Raw genomic sequence first — 18,781 nt, forward strand, 5'->3', positions numbered from 1 at the left:
CACCCCTCAGACAGACATAGCTGGGGACCCCTCCCTGTGTCTTGCTGGTTTCAGGCGGAAGAGAGCCATGATATAGAGCCTGGATTCAGCTTGGCTCCACCACTGTCACTACGTGATCTTGGACAAGCCACATCCTTTGGGCCTCTGTTTCCTCGGGCATGAGAGCTCCAGTCCTTACCTCATAGGGTTGCTGTGAGTTTGAAATGGCTTAATGAATGGCAAAGGCATGTAAAATAATATCTGGCATGTGGTCGGTGCACACAAGTGTTCACTGTTATGTGCTGGGCAGAGGCCCAGGGGCGGGGCTCTCGGGGGACAGCTGACCCTCCCCTGAAGCAGCCCCCTGCACAGGGCTGAGAGTGAGGTGAACATCGGGGGTGCCTTGTAGTAGCTCCCAGTGGCCATGGCACAGCGCCGTGGCCAGGACCCCCATTCAGTGACTGTCCCCCCCCATGCCACTCTGCAGAGCAGGTGGCTGGCACAGGAGCCATGGCACCATCGTGATTCACTGATGGCAGCCCAGTCAAAGCTCATTTCACGCTCACTCGCCAGCACTAACAGTGACAGATGTTTAGCAAAATGAAAGCCCATTAATCTGGGTGTCGGGTAATCCATTCTTCAATAGTGGGGGCTTCCAGGCAGAGCCCTACAATTCCCACTGCCCCAGCCTGGGATCCCCTCCCCACCTCCTCCTTCCCTCCTGGGCCTCCAGGTCTCAGCTGCCCCTCTGGCCTCCTCAGCTAGGGTGGGGCCAGGGGAAGCCCAGGCTGTGGCCCCCAGGTCTGGGTATGGGAAAGCAGAAAATGCTCTCTGCCTCCTAGATCTGCTGTTTCTGAGCCTAGGATCCCTCCCCTGGGGCCTGGTTAATGTACCACCTCCTCCAGGAAGCTCTCCCTGACTTCCAGATCTAGCCAATCCCCCAAGACAGCCTTCACTCCTTGCACCCAGCCCAGCAGTGGGGGACCCAGGTCTAGACTTGAGTCCTGAGGTCACAGGAGCCCTAGCCTCATTGGAAAGTCTCCTGAAGAGAGGGGCCAGATCCTCTTGTTCTCATATTCTCCCCATCCCCTGCCCCTCCCCATAAATACCTCATGACCTGAATCTGAAGGCCTGCATCTCAGCCACCCTTCCCTGGGGTTCTTGCCTTTGGAAAGGAGCTGGAGAAGTTGGAGGGTCTGAGAGGAGAGAGCTGTGTGACACTGGGGAAGTCTCATCCCCTCTCCAGCCCTCAATTTTCTCATCAGCACAATGGGATGATAGCACCTACCTCACCCAAACCACGAGGATACCCAAGCACAGACTATGAGGTCACACGAAACTTACAGGGCACTGAAAGAGGGTGCGGGGGAGGAGGCTGGGAGTGTGGCGAGGCCACCATTCAGAAAATGTCACAGACCCAGGGAAATGAGAGCCTGTTCCCCAGAGAGCACACACGCCTCTGTCCTCACACATGACCCACACTCTCACCCACGGGCACAGCACTACCCCCCAGTATGCGGACAGGAAAGGTCATGACAAGCCAGTGGAGGATGCCAGTCACCTCTCCCACCCCCGAGATGGCATTGGGGCCCCAGGGTGGAAGGGGTGGAGGGGTCCAGGCTCCAGAGTATCATAACAGACCCTTAAGAAGATAGTGGAGGTCTGAATTCAGCAAGAACAGGCATGTTATCTGGGTCTTCACCATTGACTGGGGGTTCCCTGGGGACAAGGCATGCCTCTGTCATTAGATTTGAGGGTCCCTGAGGGCAGGGGTGTCTCTTCTTTCACACTGGGGATTCTTAGGTGTATTTCCAGGGTAGATTCATCTTAGGTCATTTGCCCCCACCTTGGTGATGGAGGGAGGTACCGTTGGGCCAAAATGAGGTTGGTGGGACAGGGCTCAAGGACTCCTGTCTGGGCGGAGTGAGGCCTGCAGTGAACACAGTCCTGGGTGGGGGTCCGGGGACTGGGTTCCGGACTCCACTCCACCCTGACCCACTGAGGGATGCAGCCGGGCCTGCAGCTTTCATTGGGGCCATTTGTAGCTCAGACATGACACAGCACAGATCCAAACCCAGGGTTGCCTGAGCCTCTAAGAAGCCTGGTATTCTGAGCTGGAGGGACTTCAGCACTCATGTCCCCACCCTCGCCTCATACAGAAGCCCAGAGGAGGAGGAGGCGAATCCCATGTCAATGCCATCAGGGGCAGACCTGGGCGTCACAGCCACACACTGGTGTGGGCCAGCCTGCTGCGTGACCCGGGGCAGCTCCCTGTCCCTCTCTGGGCCTCAGAGGAGATCATTTCAGAGGCTCCTTTTCACAATCAGTACTGCGGGGCACCTCCTACAAAAGGAGAAATCAGAGTCAGGTGGGGTGGCCTGGGGTACTGAGAGAGGGCTGGGTGGTGGAGGGGCTGGGACCAGGAGACAGGAACACGCGGGGAGCCGCGTGCTGGCCGCCAGCCAGGGGAGTTACAGGAAGGCAGAGTCAGGGCCCAGACCACCCTGCTGGCAGCCTCCCAGCTGCATGCCTTACTCCCCAGGGAGGTGAAGGAAGGGGCCTCCTGGGATTGTTGAGGGTAATTTCTCAAGCTGCCAGCTTCCTGGGGTGTGGGCGGCCTCCCCTGCTGGTTCCACGCGCTCCCTGGGCGCTGCGGAGCCCGGGGGTCTCTGCCCGCACCTGCCCGCAGTAGGGGGGCCTCCTGCAGGCCTGGAGGAGGGGAGATCCTGACCCGGCCCACAGTGTGAGCTGCTCCCCAGCGGCAGCGGCTTTGGCTCAAGTGTGCGGGGTGGCCAGGACCCAGCCCTGGTCCCGGGCCTCAGGGTGCTCACTGCCAGCTTCAGGGTCTGCATCTCAGAACCCCCAGCCCCCAGGGCCACATCAGAAGAAGGGCCACAGGCGTCCCTGCGCCAAGCCCAAGGGACGCAGGGCAGAGGGTGCGGCTCCTGCCTTCAAGGAGCTGCTGGAAAAGAGGAGGGCACATCCCAAGGGAGGCCCAGGCTTGGGGAGCTGCCCCGGAGCTGCAGGGGTGGGGTGGGGAGGGGCTCCTGAGCTAGGGCACCATCACGCGCAGCCCTGCGTCCTGCCGGCTGGGTGACCTTAGACAAGTCACTCCAGCTCCCTCCGCCTCATCTGTAAACACAGATGGTGAATGCACCCTGGCCCGTCATGTGGCACCTGCTGACCGCCAGGCCAAGTGCCTGGCACATGACAAGCAGCCAGCCATGGTGGCTCTGACCACAGCCTCACTGGGGCCCAGAGTCCCTAGGAGCTCAAAGGCAGGCTCACCCTTTAAATGCCATCCACATGATGGTGACTCCCCGGGCGCAGGTCGAGCCTAGCCCTCACCCCTGAACCCCAGACTCACACAGTCAACCACTGAGTCAGCCACTGTCCACTGCCGCTGTGCAGGCCGTCTCAGGGGCTCCAGAACTCACCCCGTCCGCAGGCATTTCCCATCTCGGCCCCATCGGCTCCTCCGCTGCCTCCCCAATCCTGTCCCCCGCGTGTGGACACTCCCCCTTTCCCACTGCTCACACCAACACCCCGGGGGGGGGGTGTCAACCGGGGACCCCCTCTGTGCTTCTCACTCACGCGCTCCACCAGAATCCCAGCCCCCACTCCCCCGGACACGCCTGCGGGCACCGTCACACCGCCTCTGCCCTGCCGCCCTGCTCCCCGCTCGCCCTCCACAGGGCTCACCCCAGAGGGGTCCTACACCCCACCGTGGCCCTCCTGCTCAGAGCCCGCAGAGGCTCCTTTCTCACTCCCAGGAAAAGCCAGCATCCTTTCCCTGGCCTCTGGGTCCTAGGCCATCTGCACCATCTTCACCCCCACAACCTTGTCCCCACCCTCCCCGACTTCCCAGCCCCTGCGTCCTTACAGTGGGCAAGTGACTTCTACACCCTTCGTGCCGAGTGATTATTACAACACCTGTGAGGACTGCAGACAGGGGGTCATGGCCCACTCTACGATGAAGACGCTGAGGTGGAGGCCAGCTGGCTTGCCCAGGATCCCACAGTCAGACATGGAGCTAGGGTCCTCGGTCCCCCCAGTTTGCCCCCTGTCTGGCCTCTGACTTCAGGGACTCCCAGTCCTCCAGGATAAAACCCCAAAACCCAGGCAGCACTGGGGCTGTGACGTGGGCAGAGTCCACAAGGCCCTTGCGGGGGAATGTGTCTGACCCGAGAGCCCGGCGGAGCCAGCAGACAGCGGCCCTTTGGCAGCTCCAGCAGAAGGAGCAAGGGCCCTGAGCTGACGCTGCCAGGCCTCCCCATCCCAGGCTTTGGAGTGGCTTTGGGGCTGGAAAGGGAGGGAGCAAGCGCCCAATACGTCACCCACCCCCGGGACCCCTGGGGCTCCTCGAGGGCAGCAAGGAGGGAGGAGAGAGAGGGAAGAAGAGAGGCATGGACAGAAAGGAAGGAGGGCTGAGCAGGGAAAGAGGAAAGGGAGGGCCTAAAAAAGAGTGTGAATTCCCTGAGCGTCCAATGGTCAGAACTCCACACTCTCACTGCCAAGGGCCTGGGTTCAATCCCCGGTCAGGGAACTAAAATCGCATGAGTCATGCAGCACGGCCAGAAAAAAAAAGAAAATGAAGAATGAAAGAGTGGGTAGCATCTCAGGGGGACAGAGAGGAGAGAGGAAGACGGGAATGAGATGGGGAGGAGGACAGGACAGGACGGGAGAGGCAGGGATGAAGAGTCGGGGAAGGTGGAGGGTGGAGAGAGGGTGGGAAGAAGTAAGAAGGACAGAGATGAGACGGGGTGTGGGGTGCAGAGAGAAAAGGGAGAGGACAGGAGAAGAGAAGGGAGGGAGGCAAGAGAGACGCAAAAGCTGGAGAGAAAACTGAGAAAGCGGAAGGAAAGCACTTCCAAAGGGGCCGGCCAGCCCCGGGAAGCTGCTCCCCACTCGCCCCCCACCCTCCGGCCCGTCCCCGGGACTCACCTTGTCTGCCGACTGCGAGGTGCCAAAGAAGATGGGGATGAAGGCGAGCCAGACAATGCAGGTGGTGTACATGGTGAAGCCGATGGGCTTGGCCTCATTGAAGGTCTCGGGCACGCCGCGCGTCTTGATGGCGTACACCGTGCACGTGACCATCAGCAGCATGCTGTAGCCCAGCAGGCAGATGAGCGACAGGTCTGAGATGTCACACTTGAGCACCCCCCTGGCGAAGCGGGGGTCCAGTGTCCGCTGGTCCTGGAAGTCCACCACCGAGTGGGATGGGTCCACCACGAACCACACGCAGATGCCCAGCAGCTGCAGGGAGATGAGGCTGAAGGTGATGGCCAGCTGCGAGGCGGGGCTGATGAAGCGTGGGGCGCTGACCGACCGCTTGCCCTGCTCGAAGATGCGGTAGATGCGATTGGTCTTGGTGAGCAGGGCCGCGTAGCTGATGCTCATGCCGAGCCCCAGGAAGATCCGGCGCAGAGAGCAGGTACCCAGGTCGGGCTCGGCGATCATGAGGAAGGTGGTGGCATAACACAGGAAGATGCCCGCCAGCAGCACGTAGCTCAGCTCGCGGCCCGAGGCCTTGACGATGGGCGTGTCGTTGTAGCGCACGAAGGTGACCACCACGAAGAGCGTGGCGGCAATGCCCGCCACGGCCAGGAAGAGGGGCAGCACGGCCCAGGGCGAGTCCCACTCGAGCTTGATGATGGGGATGGGCCGGCAGCCCGTGCGGTTCTCCGTGGGCCGCATGTCGTAGGGACAGGTCTTGCAGGTGTAGCGGTCCACCTGGTACTGGTACCCTGTGCAGGGCTCGCAGTGCCAGCAGCAGGGCATGCCCTTCACCGTCTTCTTCCGCTCGCCTGGCTGGCAGGGCAGGCTGCAGACGGAGCGGGGCAGCTGCTGGCCGCTCCCCGGCCAGAGCATCCGCTCTATCTGTCAACGACAGCGCAGGGGAGCCAGCCTCAGGACACACCGCCCAGGGCCCTGGACTGGCCCCCTGGCTGGCACCCTGGAACCTTGCGTCCGAATCGCTCTGTCAGATGGCAAAACCCAGCTGCCCGGCTGGTCCTGCCAGGATCAACCGAATCCAACAGCTGCATTTAAATAAGCTCCCGGGCACGATTTAGACCTCGATGACCTGCAGGGGTCCTGCTCCAATACAAAACCCCCAGTGGTCATACAGAGACCAGCAGTGACAACCTAGAGTCACAGGGCAGAGCGCAGAGAGCCAGCAGCCCAGACTCCCAACCCTGTGAGGCCTCGCTACTCACGGTGGTCCCTGACCAGCCGCATCAGCGTCACCCAGGAACAGGTTGGAAATGTAAATGTTTGGCCACCCCAGACCTACTGACTCAGAATCCGAGTTGTTTTTTTTTTTTTTTTTTTCTCTTAATATATTTTTTTAATGTGGACCATTTGTAAAGTCTTTATTGAGTTTGTTACAATTGCTTCTGTTGTTTCATGTCCAGGTGTGAAGGATCTTAGCTCCCTGATCAGGGACTGCACCCTCATCCCCCGCATTGGAAACTGAAATCTTAACCACTGGACCACAGGGAAGTCCTGGAATCTGAGTTTTAACCAAACCCCCGAGGTGGCTGGTGTGTGCACACATCGGGAGACGCACTGTCTGTGGCTCAGCCCCCAGGGCCTCCTCCGGGTGGCACAGGAGTCAGGTTAAGCAGAGAACAATGAACAAAGGTTCACTCAGAGAACCTGTAAGGTGTGACTGGGGTGAGTGTTTCTCTGCCTCTTGCTTTGAATGAGTGCATTCTGTTACTTGCCTCTGAAGACACAACTGCTGCGAGTAAAGGAGCCACAGAAGCTGGCATGTCCTACTGAGTGTGTCACGACGTTCTGGAAAGTAAGCGAGAGCCCCCAAGAGCTCCAGGCTCTGAGCAAAGGGAGCCTGGCCACACTTGGGAGCCATATTCCAAGCATCAGCTCTTAGGAAGGGTCACGCCTAGAGAATGGCTTTGGGGCTTCCCCTGTGGCTCAGGAGGTAAAGTATCTGCAATGCAGGAGACCTGGGTTCAATCCCTGGGTTGGGAAGATCCCCTGGTGGAGGGCATGGCAACCCACTCCAGTACTCTTGCCTGGAGAATCCCCATGGACAGAGGAGCCTGGTGGGCTACAGTTCAGAGGGTCACAGAGTCGGACACAACTGAACAATTAACACTTTCACTTTCACGCTTAGAGAACGGCAGGCCCTTTGTTCTGGGAGCTCACTCCAGGAGAAGGAATAGCCAGTTGGTTTGGGGCTGAAGGGAGGCTTTTAGAGCTGAGAAAAAGGGTGAATGGGGTGGGTTGGAGTAGGCAGGGTGGAGAATCCAAAGATGACTTCATGGTAGATGGGGACAAAAATCTCAAGGAGGAAATTCGCCTTGTGGCTCTGGGCATGACTGTCCCCTAGAAGCCAACAAGCACAGCAGTGACCAGGGCCAGCTCCCATCCTGCAGGAACAAGGGGGCAGGACAATCTCTGGGCACCAGACCTGTGACGCTGCAGGGGGACCCAGGGATCCAGGGGGATGGGGGGTGTTCCAGAAAACTGTGACTCCAGTGGAAAGAGCAGTGGTCAAATGAGGTCAAATGTTGGGATCACAGTTCTATTGCTAGCTGGCTGTCTGCCCTTGAGCAAACACCTCAGCCTCTCTGAGCCTTTGTTGTCCCGCCTGGTCCAAAGACAGCAGATACAAGGCCACCAGAGCCCTCTGTGACTTATGATGGCTTCCACTTGGAAGTTCTGTCTGCTCCTCCAGAGCATCGGCCCCAGGAGGACAGGGCCTTTGAGTTACTTCCCTGATATCTGCAGCCCCCAGCCCAGGGCTGGCCTAAGGTGGGGCCAGTGAATCATGGTAGAGTCTCCAAGAAGCAGTGAGGTCTGGCCACCGGAGCAAGAGCCCTCGGGAGGGACGGAGCAGGTGTGGTGGTTGAGGATGAGTCCTGCGTCACCTCCTCCCTCCCCCCAGCTCGACGCTGGTGGAGGGGCTTATATTCCTGGGAAGGGGACCATTATCACTCCCACCCCCCAGGCCTGCCTTCACTTACTACACCTGCAGAATGGGGTGATAACAGGGCCCGCCCCGCAGGGCTGGCATCTCCACAGTAAGGTAACTTGCTGAGAACAGAAGCCGTCACAGCGGGTGCTCTGTAAGGATGAGCTGCCTGCCACTGCCAATGAATAGAGGCCCTGCCCCTCCGCGCTACGCCGGATCTGAATGAGACAGGCCTCCATCTGGGCTGGGGTCCCACACTGCCCACAGTACGACCCAAGGAGCATCACTGTGGGAACGGGCTCTAGCCCCGCCATGCTCTGTGGCCTTTGGAACATCCCTAGGGCTGGGTTTCCCGAGATACTCCTGATTTGGAAGATTGTCGGGGATAAACGAGATCGTGGGCAGAGAGTGCCCTAAAGAGCTCCAGGGCTTGCAGCCGGACGAGATGCTTACAGGAGGGGACAGCAGGGACGAGGGGTGACTCTCCCAGAATCTGGGCCCCCCGAGCCTGTCCGGTCCACCTGGACATCACACTGTGCCCACCCCACGCAGCTCACCCTCCACGCAGCGCGGGGACCAGTCAGTCCACAGGCACCTCCTCGCGGCACCAGCCACAGGTCCCTTTTATCCCCAAACATGGCATTATTCATAGCAGGGGACATAGAGGGCAGGAGGGGGATCCCGAGTCCCTGGCACAGCCATGGCCTCGAACAGCATAGCTTGGGGACCCAGGAGAAGCCCTTCACGCCACTGAGGAAAAGGATGGCCTTCCCGCGTGGTTTGATGGAGTCGTTCTCAAACAGCTACCACCAGCAGGACCCCACTGTGTGACCGAGCTCTGTCATCCTCTGACCAGATGCAGCCCTCCCCCCTCACACTTTTCCCCATCCCCACTCCCACCCCCAAGACTCTGAGCCCCCGCGCCCCATATGAATACATCTGTCTGCAGGGTTGGCCCTGTGAGGGGAGCAGGCAGGAGGGCCCAGGCCATGGGGAAGGACAGCGGCAGGGAGGGCGGGGGCCCAGCTGCCCCGCTCTTCTGTCCCGGAGTTTGGGGGCTCAGGGCTCTCTGACGGAAGGAAGCCTCAACTTGGCAGCACCAAACCCAGGCGTCAGGGCTCCCCTCCCGGGGCCGGGTGGCCTCTCCCCACCCCCGCCACCCCGCCCTGCCCTCCCTCCGGGGACTTACTCGGAGGTGCAGGTGGTCCGTCCAGGAGCCGATGACCTTGTACTCGGCCGAGCCGTTACGCAGCTGGTACTGGTAGATGTCATAGCGCCCGGGTGCATCTCCGTTCTCATTGAAAGTCACAGGGTTCCCCGCAATGCCTGGGGGGGCGCCCATGGGGGTCACACACTCCGTTTCTTTGCTGAGCCTTTGCCCAGAGACAGGGAGGAGCGTGAGCCCCGGGCAGCAACACCTCTGCATGGAACGTCTCAGGGGGTTTTACTCCCTGGAAGCATCTGAAGAGGTTCCCCCACTCCCACCCGTGGAGCCCCGGGACCCCTTCCCTGGGGTTGGGTGGTGCCCCACCTGAGAAGTTGACGTTGCGGATGTACTTGAGCAGCTGGGTGCCGTCCACGGGGTCCATGCGCGGGCAGAGCCCCACGCGGCCCGGACACAGATCTCGGTGCATGGCGTGCAGCGCGTGGCCCATGGCGTACACAGCGTCGATTACAAACTGCACCTTTCCCTCCTGCTCATACGCTGAGTCCTGCCCGATGCGCTCCCGGTCTGCAACAAAACCGTTCAGGGCGGGAGCGCCCACGCGGCCCATGAGCGCTCACAAATGCGCCGCGGGAACCCAGCAGGCTCCCCGGGATACACCCGGGTCTCCTGGCCCCAGGCCCAGGGTGAGCTTCATCACCCCAGGAGATGGTCTCGTGGGGGCGCCTGGGGGATGGTCCTGAAAGGCCCACTGCCCTCGTGACTGTACAGCTGGACCCTGTGTGAGCCGGGAAGTCGCCAGGTCAGAAACTGCGTCTGTGGATGAAGGCAGTGATGCCCTATGGCAGCTCAGCCGTGGGCAGCCACCAGCCAGGGGCTGCTGCCCCACCATGGGGTACGGGGGGGAAACTGAGGCCCAGAGAGGGTGAGGGGCTGGCCGCAGGTCCCTCAGGCTTCAGGACACCCGATGTCTTCAGTGGTTTCCAGATGCCCCAGACGTCAGAAGCCACCATCATCACCAGCCACCCCTCCCCCCTGTCAGTGAGCCCTCCAACCCTCCCCCTGTCAGTGATCCCCCCTCCTTAGCCAGGGTGAATGAGCTTTGCAAAATGGGGAACCCACCGCACCGCCTTCTCACTGCAAACGGCAGTGACTCCCTAGGGCGCCAGGCCTCCCATCCTCACCCTCTGGGCTCTGGACACACCCAAGCCCTTTGCTCTAGGTCCCGTACAAACTCTCCGGCTGCCTGAGGTCTCGATGACTTGTCAGTAAAAAGATCACCATCTTGCCCCACAGAAGTGCTGTATATGAGATGAGCTACAGAAAACCCATGGCACAGAGGAGCTGACCAAGCCACATTACAGTGCTTAAACGCTCAGAAGAGAGGGTTTCTAAGCTGGGCTACAGAGGCTGCGGGGCTAGAGCAGACCAGCAAGACGTTCTGGAGGAGGAGGAGCCCCAGGCCTGGGTCACAATGATGATGGAGGATACGGGCTGCTAACTTTTATGGAGTATCTACTCTGTGCAGGTGCCGTTCTAAGCTCTTTATGTATGTAAGTCATCAGATAATCACAGCAATGCTATGAGGTAATGATCCCCATTCATTTCTACAGAGATGAAAACACGGAGGCACAGAAAAGCTCCCTGGCATTCCAGGACCACACAGAGCTGGATCTGACCAGGTGCTCCGGCCCCCAGCCTGTACACCTGAGTGACTGTAAGAGCCGGATGGAAGCAGGGAGGGCAGGAAAGTGGCGGAGGTGCAGGAGCTCTGAGCTGAGGACAGGGGGACGGCAGAGGAGAGGAAGGGGGAGGATGGGCAGAGTGCTAGGGACCCCAGCTTCCCCCCCCCTCCCCGCAAGCCCACAGCCCTGCACACAGCCTGCCTGGCAGCCTCCTCCCTTACCGCCAGGACGATGAAATTAACCCTTAAACACACACAGACACACACCCATGCCTTCCTGCTAGAGGGCCAGGGCCAACCTTACAGAAATTATTCCCCAGTGGCCAGCAGGGTGAGTGGCACCCCAAGGGGCCATGGGCCCGGGACTTCAATGGGTGTCACGTGGGAGCCAGGTTGAGGCCTCAGGGATCCACAGATCACTCCTACGTTTCTCTACTTTTAGTTAATTCATGGTCACTGTGCCCTGCTGCCCAGGGCTCCCATGGAGCTGGTGGCACATCTCCTATGCCTATGTTGGCCACCAAGACACTGTGACCGAGGTCAGAACCTGGTTCCAGTACCCTACCCTCGGGGTCACAGATCACAGGCCTCCAGTACCCAGACTGGACAGTTTAGGGGAAGATTCCCAGTTGGCTCTGGGGGGACTGCTGGCTCCAGACATACCACAGCTTCTGCAGCGTGGCCTTGGGGCTGGAGACGGGGTGGTCTTCAAGGCTGAGCCCCTGGCTCCCCACTGCACTGCACTCGCACCAGACTGTCTGGGCAGGAACCCCAGCTCTAACACATCATCTAGCTCTGACCTTGGACCTGCCACCTCACCTCACAGGCTTCAGTTTCCTAGATTGCAAGACGGGGATGCTGATGGTACTTAGCTCATAGGGTTGGGACAGGAACCCTGTGAGGATAAAAATGTCTACATTCACAACAGGTCATGGAGAGGCCTGGTGCTTGCCAACTGCTGCAGAAGCGCGTTAAACACGAGGGCACAGAGAGGTCTAAGCCCCGACCAACTCGCAGCTACAGGGAAGGCAGAGCTGTGCCAACAGGCAAAGCTGTCTCTCGGCCACGGCACAACAGGTGAATGGACGGGAAGGGCAGGTTCTCCGGCCTCAGTAGCCTGCCCTCTTGTTCAAGGCTTCTGATCACAGGTTCTGGTAGTCAGGAAAGAAGCTCCAGGGACAATCTTGCTCCAAGAGGGTAACAGAAGAGGCTGGCGCAGGGTTGTGCAGAAAGCCCCAGCCGCGGGCCCCTCCCTCACCCCCGGCCCCCGGGTCCTGTCCTCTGTCTGCATCCCGCCATTCCACGCCCCCAGAGCTCCCATCACGTCCTCATTTCATATGGATGAGAGACTGAATTATTAACCGGGATGGAGGGGGCAGCTGCGGCCGCTGCAGAGAGGGGGCAGGGCTCTCCCCAGGCCAAGGACACGCCCCCCTTAGCGGTGCAGCTGAAGCATGCATCCCTGGGCCACACAGGTCCAGGACCACATGATCTCACTGGGGTCACACATGGAGTGCAGACGACCTCACAGGAGCCCCTCACCAGGGGCGCCCACCTCTGCCTGGCTCCGGGGTCCTGTGGGCTGTTAGCAGCCCTGGACCACAGCCCCTCAGGATCCTCCATCTCCAGAGTGGCCACAGGGCCAGCTGTCAATTTCTGGAGATTCCCCGACATACATTCACATGGTTGACTTTTGTCTCAAGTCTGCCCCCAATGACAAATGAGATAACAGGGCAGTGAGGCACCCTGCAAAGGGTCTTTATTTGTAAGGGAGTGGCAGGCCTTGAGTCTGCCCCCTACACACACTCCATCTCAAACACACAAGGCCCCTCCCCTAAGCCCCACAAGAAGCAACAATGACAGAGCCTAAGTGTGCTCCCTTTGCGGGAGGGGGCAGGGGTCACAAACACAAGTTCAACAAGGTCAAGACACACTGTCCTGAATGTTGGAAGCTGCGCCCATAACCAGTGAGGCTCTCTGTACACCCTTGACTCCAGCAAATAACCCTGCAGCATGGCTGATGCTTCGTTCGTGTGCCCTGAGCCTCTGAGAGGCAGGCCGGACCGGCCGCCCTCACAGAGGAGGTTCACAGGTAGTCCAGTGCAGTACCGAGGCTTGCTGGAATCCTGACCACCGGCAGGTGTTCCTACACACCTGGGGACAGGCCTGGCCTGTGAGTGGACGGGATTTGAACCTAGATCTCTCCGGCTCCCAAAGAGTTTCTGCCACCCTGAACTGTCCCATCTTTCTCTCTCCATCCACCCCGATTTGCCTCCTTCCCCTTCTCTGGGGCGTCTGGCCAGGCCTAACCAGGAGCTACGTGTCTGCACGTAGCTGTCTGCAGGGCTAGAGGAGGCAGGGGGCCGTGGAGGGAAGCCAGGGTCAGAGAACCCCCTCTTGTGGCGGGGAGGGAGGGACCCCCAGGCCAAGGTGAGGGAATCGCAGTTCTGGGAGGAAGCAAGACAGATTTCTGAGAGCTCCTGGAGGAGATCAACTCCAGACACATGGCAGCGATGACAGCAGCAACAGTTTGAAGATGTCCTAATTGTGTCCCGAGGCACAGTGAGCCAGAGAGGCGTTTGGCTCGGCCACGGGTGACAGCCAGCCCTGGAACCATCAGCGAAAGGATTTTCCCCACGTCAAAACCCCCGCAGCTGCGGTTACTACGGAGACTGCAGCCTTTGTCTGCAGGTTGTAAATTGTAATTGAAATGAGTTTTCAAGGTTGAAATAACCATAGCTCCTCCCGGTCTACCCCCTCACCTCCTCAAAACTCACCCCACCCAGCCACATTCCTCCTGAGTTCTAGGCTCACGTGTACACACACACACATTTCCTCACAGAAAGGTATGGAAAATCAACCACACATACACTCACACATTTTCACATCTGCACATGTAGAGTCACAACACAAATGTGCCCGCATTTATGCACATCTCTATACACACATCCACGTCCAAACATACGGAAACACAAGTGGCCACATAAACACATGTTCTACATACACGGCTACACGATTAGAATAGCACTTGTACACGCGTGTGGTTATTCAGATTCACTGCCGGGCGGAGAAGCACCACAGACAGGTCCTGACAAGGATCTGGGCACAAGCATTTTACCTGGAGGTGATGCTGAAAGCACGAGTCTGGTAAGAAAGTGAGATGAGGGCGTGAAGGGAAAGCGCAATGCCTGGTATGAGTCTCGCCCACGGGCGGCTCCGGTGAACAGCAGGACCTAGGCCTCAGGGCGGCCCATCTGAGGGAACACACAGCCCCACCCCTGCCAGCTGAAGGCCGAAGGCTGCTCCGGGGGCGTTCATCCCACTGGCAAAGTGGTGCTGGGGGGCCGCCAGGGGGACACCTCAGGGTCTGCGCCCCCAGGCTTGAGTCCACATGGGTAATTGACATAGGTGTGTGGACACACGCACGTATCTACAGATCTGTAAACTGGCATCTACATAGAGACAGGCCAACATCCACACCAGTTTTTATCCGTCAGGCAAACTTCCAGGGAGCAGGATAGGAGGGTCCCAGGGTCTTCCGAGGGAGAGCTGGTGCGTGCCTCTGCCCTGGACCAGCCCTATGACCGGGTTAAGCAGCGCTTACATCCCTAGATGTAAATCTACAGTAATAATGCTTACTTTGTGGGGCAGCTGATAGGATTCAAGGAGGCACAGATGTATCAGTAAGACGCACAACGTCATACCATGTTCGTACTGTTCTCTAAGCTTCCCTTTTCCTCTCCTCCCTAACACACCCCCAAGGAATAACTCCCCACTGCCCGAGGCCTCCACCCAGCCTGGCTGCCCCTCTGCATGCAGCCTGGCATGTGCTGACTCTCCCTGCCCCCTCACGAGATGAGGGGTTAGGGGACCTCTAAACAACCCGGCCTGGGCCCCTCCACCCAGGTCTGTTCTCCCAAACTTGGCCTCAGCTCTGTCAGCTCTCATCCCGGGGAACCCTGAGCTACCCCAGTGCCTCACGATGGTTACTGCCACCTTCGGGGCAGAGGGGTGCAGGGGGAGGGGGAGCTCCCAGGTGCTCCCTTTTGGGCTCTCATGGCTGGTGCAGCCCAGGGCTCCCCGACCTTGAGCCAGCCCAGTCCCCTTCTGAGGGAAGGTGGTTGTCCCAGGAAGATCCCAAGGTGAAAACACATCAGAAGCTGAAATTCCGGTGGTGACACTGGCTTGCAACTGCAAACAATCACAGGAGCAGAGAAGCTGTCTTCAGAATCGGTAAAGACCACTTCTGGATGGCCATTGAATGAAAATTCGAAGTTCAGGAACCATCAAGGAACTCTGGGTCCCTGAGAGTCTGACCTCAAGAATGGATCCCCAGGGTCTTCCCTGGTGGTCCAGTGGTTAAGACTCCGAGCTCCCACTGGAGGGAGGTTCAATCCCGGGTCAGGGAACTAGACCCACACGCTGCAACTAAAGGACCCCACATGCCACAGCTAAGACCCAGCACTGCCAAATAAATTATTTTTAAAAAGCAAACAAACAGAACAAAGAATGTATCCTCAGGGTCTTCCCTGGTGGTCCAGTGGTTAAGACTCTGAACTCCCAGTGGCGGGGCCCAGGTTCAACCCTGGGTCATGGAACTGGATCCCACGTGCTGCAACTAAAGGACCCCACCTACCACAACTAAGACCCAGCACCACCAAATAAATGACCTTTAAAAAGTAAACAAAACAAAGAATGTATCCCCAGATGTCCACAGACCCAAGTTCGAGAAACAGGATGTGGACATCCAGCCAGATGGGAGCAGCTTGAAACACTGTCCCCCTCCCCACCCCAACACAGCCTCTTATGGGCTGAGTCACATAGTATCTCTGGGCTTTAGTTGGCTTGTCTGAAATGAGGGTAGCTCCAGGGACCATTAGAATAGAGTGATATGTGAGCAGAGTCCCCACTTGGCACCTGGACAGGCCAGCTCCCAGGGAAGGCCCTTCTCTGCCCCTCACTGCTTCTGAGACTCCACCCCACCCCCAGCCCAAGGGCTCTCTGGGGAGGGGGCCACAGTCACAGCCAGCCCCCACGTGGATGTCCCTTCTTCCCCATCACCCACCCATGCTCCTTCTCCCACCAGCAGCTTCTAGCTTTCCCTCTGCTGGATCTTTGCTGGCAACATACAAATATGCTCTAATTTCTCCCATTTAAACAAACAAAACCCTCGCCTGACCCCACTTTTTCACCAGCTAGCATCTCTCTCTCTCTCTTTGACAACAAAACTTCTCAGAAGAGTGATCCTTACTCACTTACTCGTCATCAATGTCTCTCCTCCGTTTTCCTCCTGACCAACTTCAGCCTGGGTTTTGCACCCACCTCTCCAAGGAATCTCCCCATGACTCAGCCTGACTGTCCATGCTCCCCCCCGCATCTCAAAGTACAGCCAAGAACCTCAGAGCCCTCCTTGATTTTCTGTCATCTTTTTCTCACTGCAAATCCTTTAGCAAACTCTGCAGCCACACTGCAAAACTGATAAAGAATCAGACTCCTCACCGTCTCCATGGCCACCACCTGCTCCTGGTTCCCATCAGCTCCCACCCCAGCCTACAGCCCCGAACTCATCTCTGGCTCTGCTCCAGGGGGCAGCCAGAATGAGCCCATTGTTACCTAAGTCTTATCCTTTTTCGAACCCTGCCATGGCTTTGTCTCATTCTTTGTAAATAATGACTAAATGCCGACTAAAGGCCAACCAGGCCCCACACACACCCTGTCACCCCACCCTGCCCCTCGGACCTCAGCTGCTACCTGTTGCTCTCTGTTTTAGCCATGTGGGCCTCCTCAGTGCTCCCCCGATCTGCCAGGTCTGAGTCTACCTCAGGGCCTTTGCAGATGCTGTACCTTCTGCCTGGCAAGTTCCTTCCCAGTCACTTTCTCAGTGAGGACTTTGGACCTCCTGATTTAAAAGTGCCACATCCCTGGTCTCCCAGCACTCTCAATTTCTCTCTAGGAGGGGGCCTCCTGGATCTGTCTTCTCCTGTCTCAGGATTAAGCTCTCCGAAGGCCCTCAGCTCTGACTACTGGGACCACACCATCGTGTACCACGTGGTCCGCAAGGCCACACAGTCTCCCACCTGCAGGGGGAGCTCCAGGGGGCAGGCCTGTTCCCCTCCCAGAGCCCAGCACAGGGCTGGGGACGCAGCCAGCCTGAGTAAATGCCAGTTGAATGAGTAAGCAACAGCACTGAGGAAGGGCTCAGGACCCCTCTGGCCACGACATGGCTGATGGCTTGAGCAAATGTGAGCTCCCCGAATGTGTGGCACAGCCTGGCACAAAGGTAATCCCAAATTCCTCTCCCCAGTTTCCTTAGGAGTGTAGAGGTGAAAAGAACTGTCAAAGCCAGGCTGGAACAGCCAGGAGGGCCCTGCGGATGGGACATCAGCTGGCCTGAGGCAGGACATCCCTGGAACCAGATGGCCAGGGTTCAAATCCCAGCTCTGCTCTCTACTCCTGAATGATCTTGGGAAAGTCTCTAGCCTCTCTGCACCTCAGTTTTCCTTTGCTTCCATGTGGCTCAAATGGTAAAGAATCTATCTGCAATGTGGGGGGCCCAGGTTCGAGAGCTGGCCTGGAAAGATCCCCTGGAGAAGGGAATGGCAACCCACTCCAGTATTCTTGCCTAGAGAATTCCATGGACAGAAGACCCTGGCGGGCTATAGTCCATGGGGTCACAGAGGCAGACATGACTGAGCGACTACACTTTCACTTTTCACTTTCTTCATCTGTAAAATGGGCTGCCACGAAGACTAAATGCAAAATATCAGAACAGAAATTGACATGTAATACACGCTATATAAATATCAGCTGTTACTATTGTTACTGCTGCTAACACAGGCTGGGTGATGGGCATCTCCCCACACATCCCCAGCGGCCACGTGGCCACCCTCCCTCTCACAGCTCCCAGCCCCTGGGAGCAGCAGGCAGTAAATTCTCCTATCTCCTCATAAACCAGACCTTCCTCCGCTCAGCCATCACCTGGCTGGCAGAGCTGTCAAGAAGACAGATGCCACATCTGCCTTGTTTACAGGTTTAATCCCCAAGCCCTGTTCTGCAGGCTCCCAGGGAGGGGCCAGGAGAAGAGGAGGGAGGCAGGTGCTGCCCTCCCACAGGCCTGACAGCTGCAGAGACCCCTGTCTCGCTCAGGTGTGGGGCCGGCCACAGGCCGCCTTCCTGTGCTTTCTGCAGACCACTTCCCCCGCCTCACCCAGGAAACCATGACCGAGGCAGCTCTGCTCGGGATGGGGATCAAGGGATGGGAGTGGGTAGTACGATTCCCATTTTACAGATGAGGAAACTGAGGCCTCAAGAGGTGACCTGCCCGAGGTCACACAGCTAGGAAAGTGGCAGCACCAGGATTCACACCAGCTAAGGGGGACTCTCAGAGCTGTGTATTTGAGACAGAATGGGTGCCCACGACCCCTTGCCATTTTGAGACACACCAACCCAATCTCCTGGAGAAAGAAATAGCAACCCCCTCCAGTATTCTTGCCTGGAGAATCCCATGGACTAGAGGAGCCCGGCGGGCTACAGTCCATGGGTTTGCAAAGAGTCAGATACGACTAAGCGTCTAACACACATACAGCCCAATCTCCAATTGCCAGTATCTGCTGCTCTTCTGAGGCTCTCTGGCCACAGAAGCCCTCTTTGCCATTTGGACAAGGCACTGAAGAATTAACATCCTCCAGGGAGAGCCAGCAATGACAGACAGGAGGGGCTCCCCTGCCAGGTTAGGACTCAACACTGTCGTTGCTGGGGCCCAGGTTCAATCCCTGGTTGGAGTACTAAGATCCCACAAGCCACACAGTGCAGCCAAAAAAGTATTAAATAATCAATCTTTTGTTAATGATTGACAGGAGGGAATGCCCTGGCAGGTCCAGTGGTTAGGACTTAGCACTTTCACTGCCAGGGCCGAGGTTCAATCCCTGGTTGGGGAAGTAAAGACCCACAAGTCACGTGGTGCAGCCAAAAAATAATTTAAAATTGGTCAATTTTTAAAAAAACGATTGAC

General features: G+C 58.1%; 1 protein-coding gene across 2 annotated transcripts in view; it reads right to left on the reverse strand.

Annotated features, from left to right (window-relative positions):
• GRM4 (glutamate metabotropic receptor 4) overlaps window positions 1–18,781 on the reverse strand; it is a 103,096-nt gene that overhangs the window by 6,863 nt on the left and 77,452 nt on the right. For both annotated transcript variants that reach the window (XM_065912569.1, XM_065912568.1), the window contains exons 6-8: window positions 9,453–9,653; window positions 9,111–9,247; window positions 4,924–5,859 (exon numbers count right to left, since the gene is read on the reverse strand). In XM_065912569.1, coding sequence (XP_065768641.1) covers window positions 4,924–5,859; window positions 9,111–9,247; window positions 9,453–9,653 — 1,274 coding nt within the window. The remainder of the gene's footprint in view (window positions 1–4,923; window positions 5,860–9,110; window positions 9,248–9,452; window positions 9,654–18,781) is intronic.

This window comes from Muntiacus reevesi, chromosome 20, assembly GCF_963930625.1.
Source record: "Muntiacus reevesi chromosome 20, mMunRee1.1, whole genome shotgun sequence".
Classification (NCBI taxonomy): Eukaryota; Metazoa; Chordata; class Mammalia; order Artiodactyla; family Cervidae; genus Muntiacus; species Muntiacus reevesi.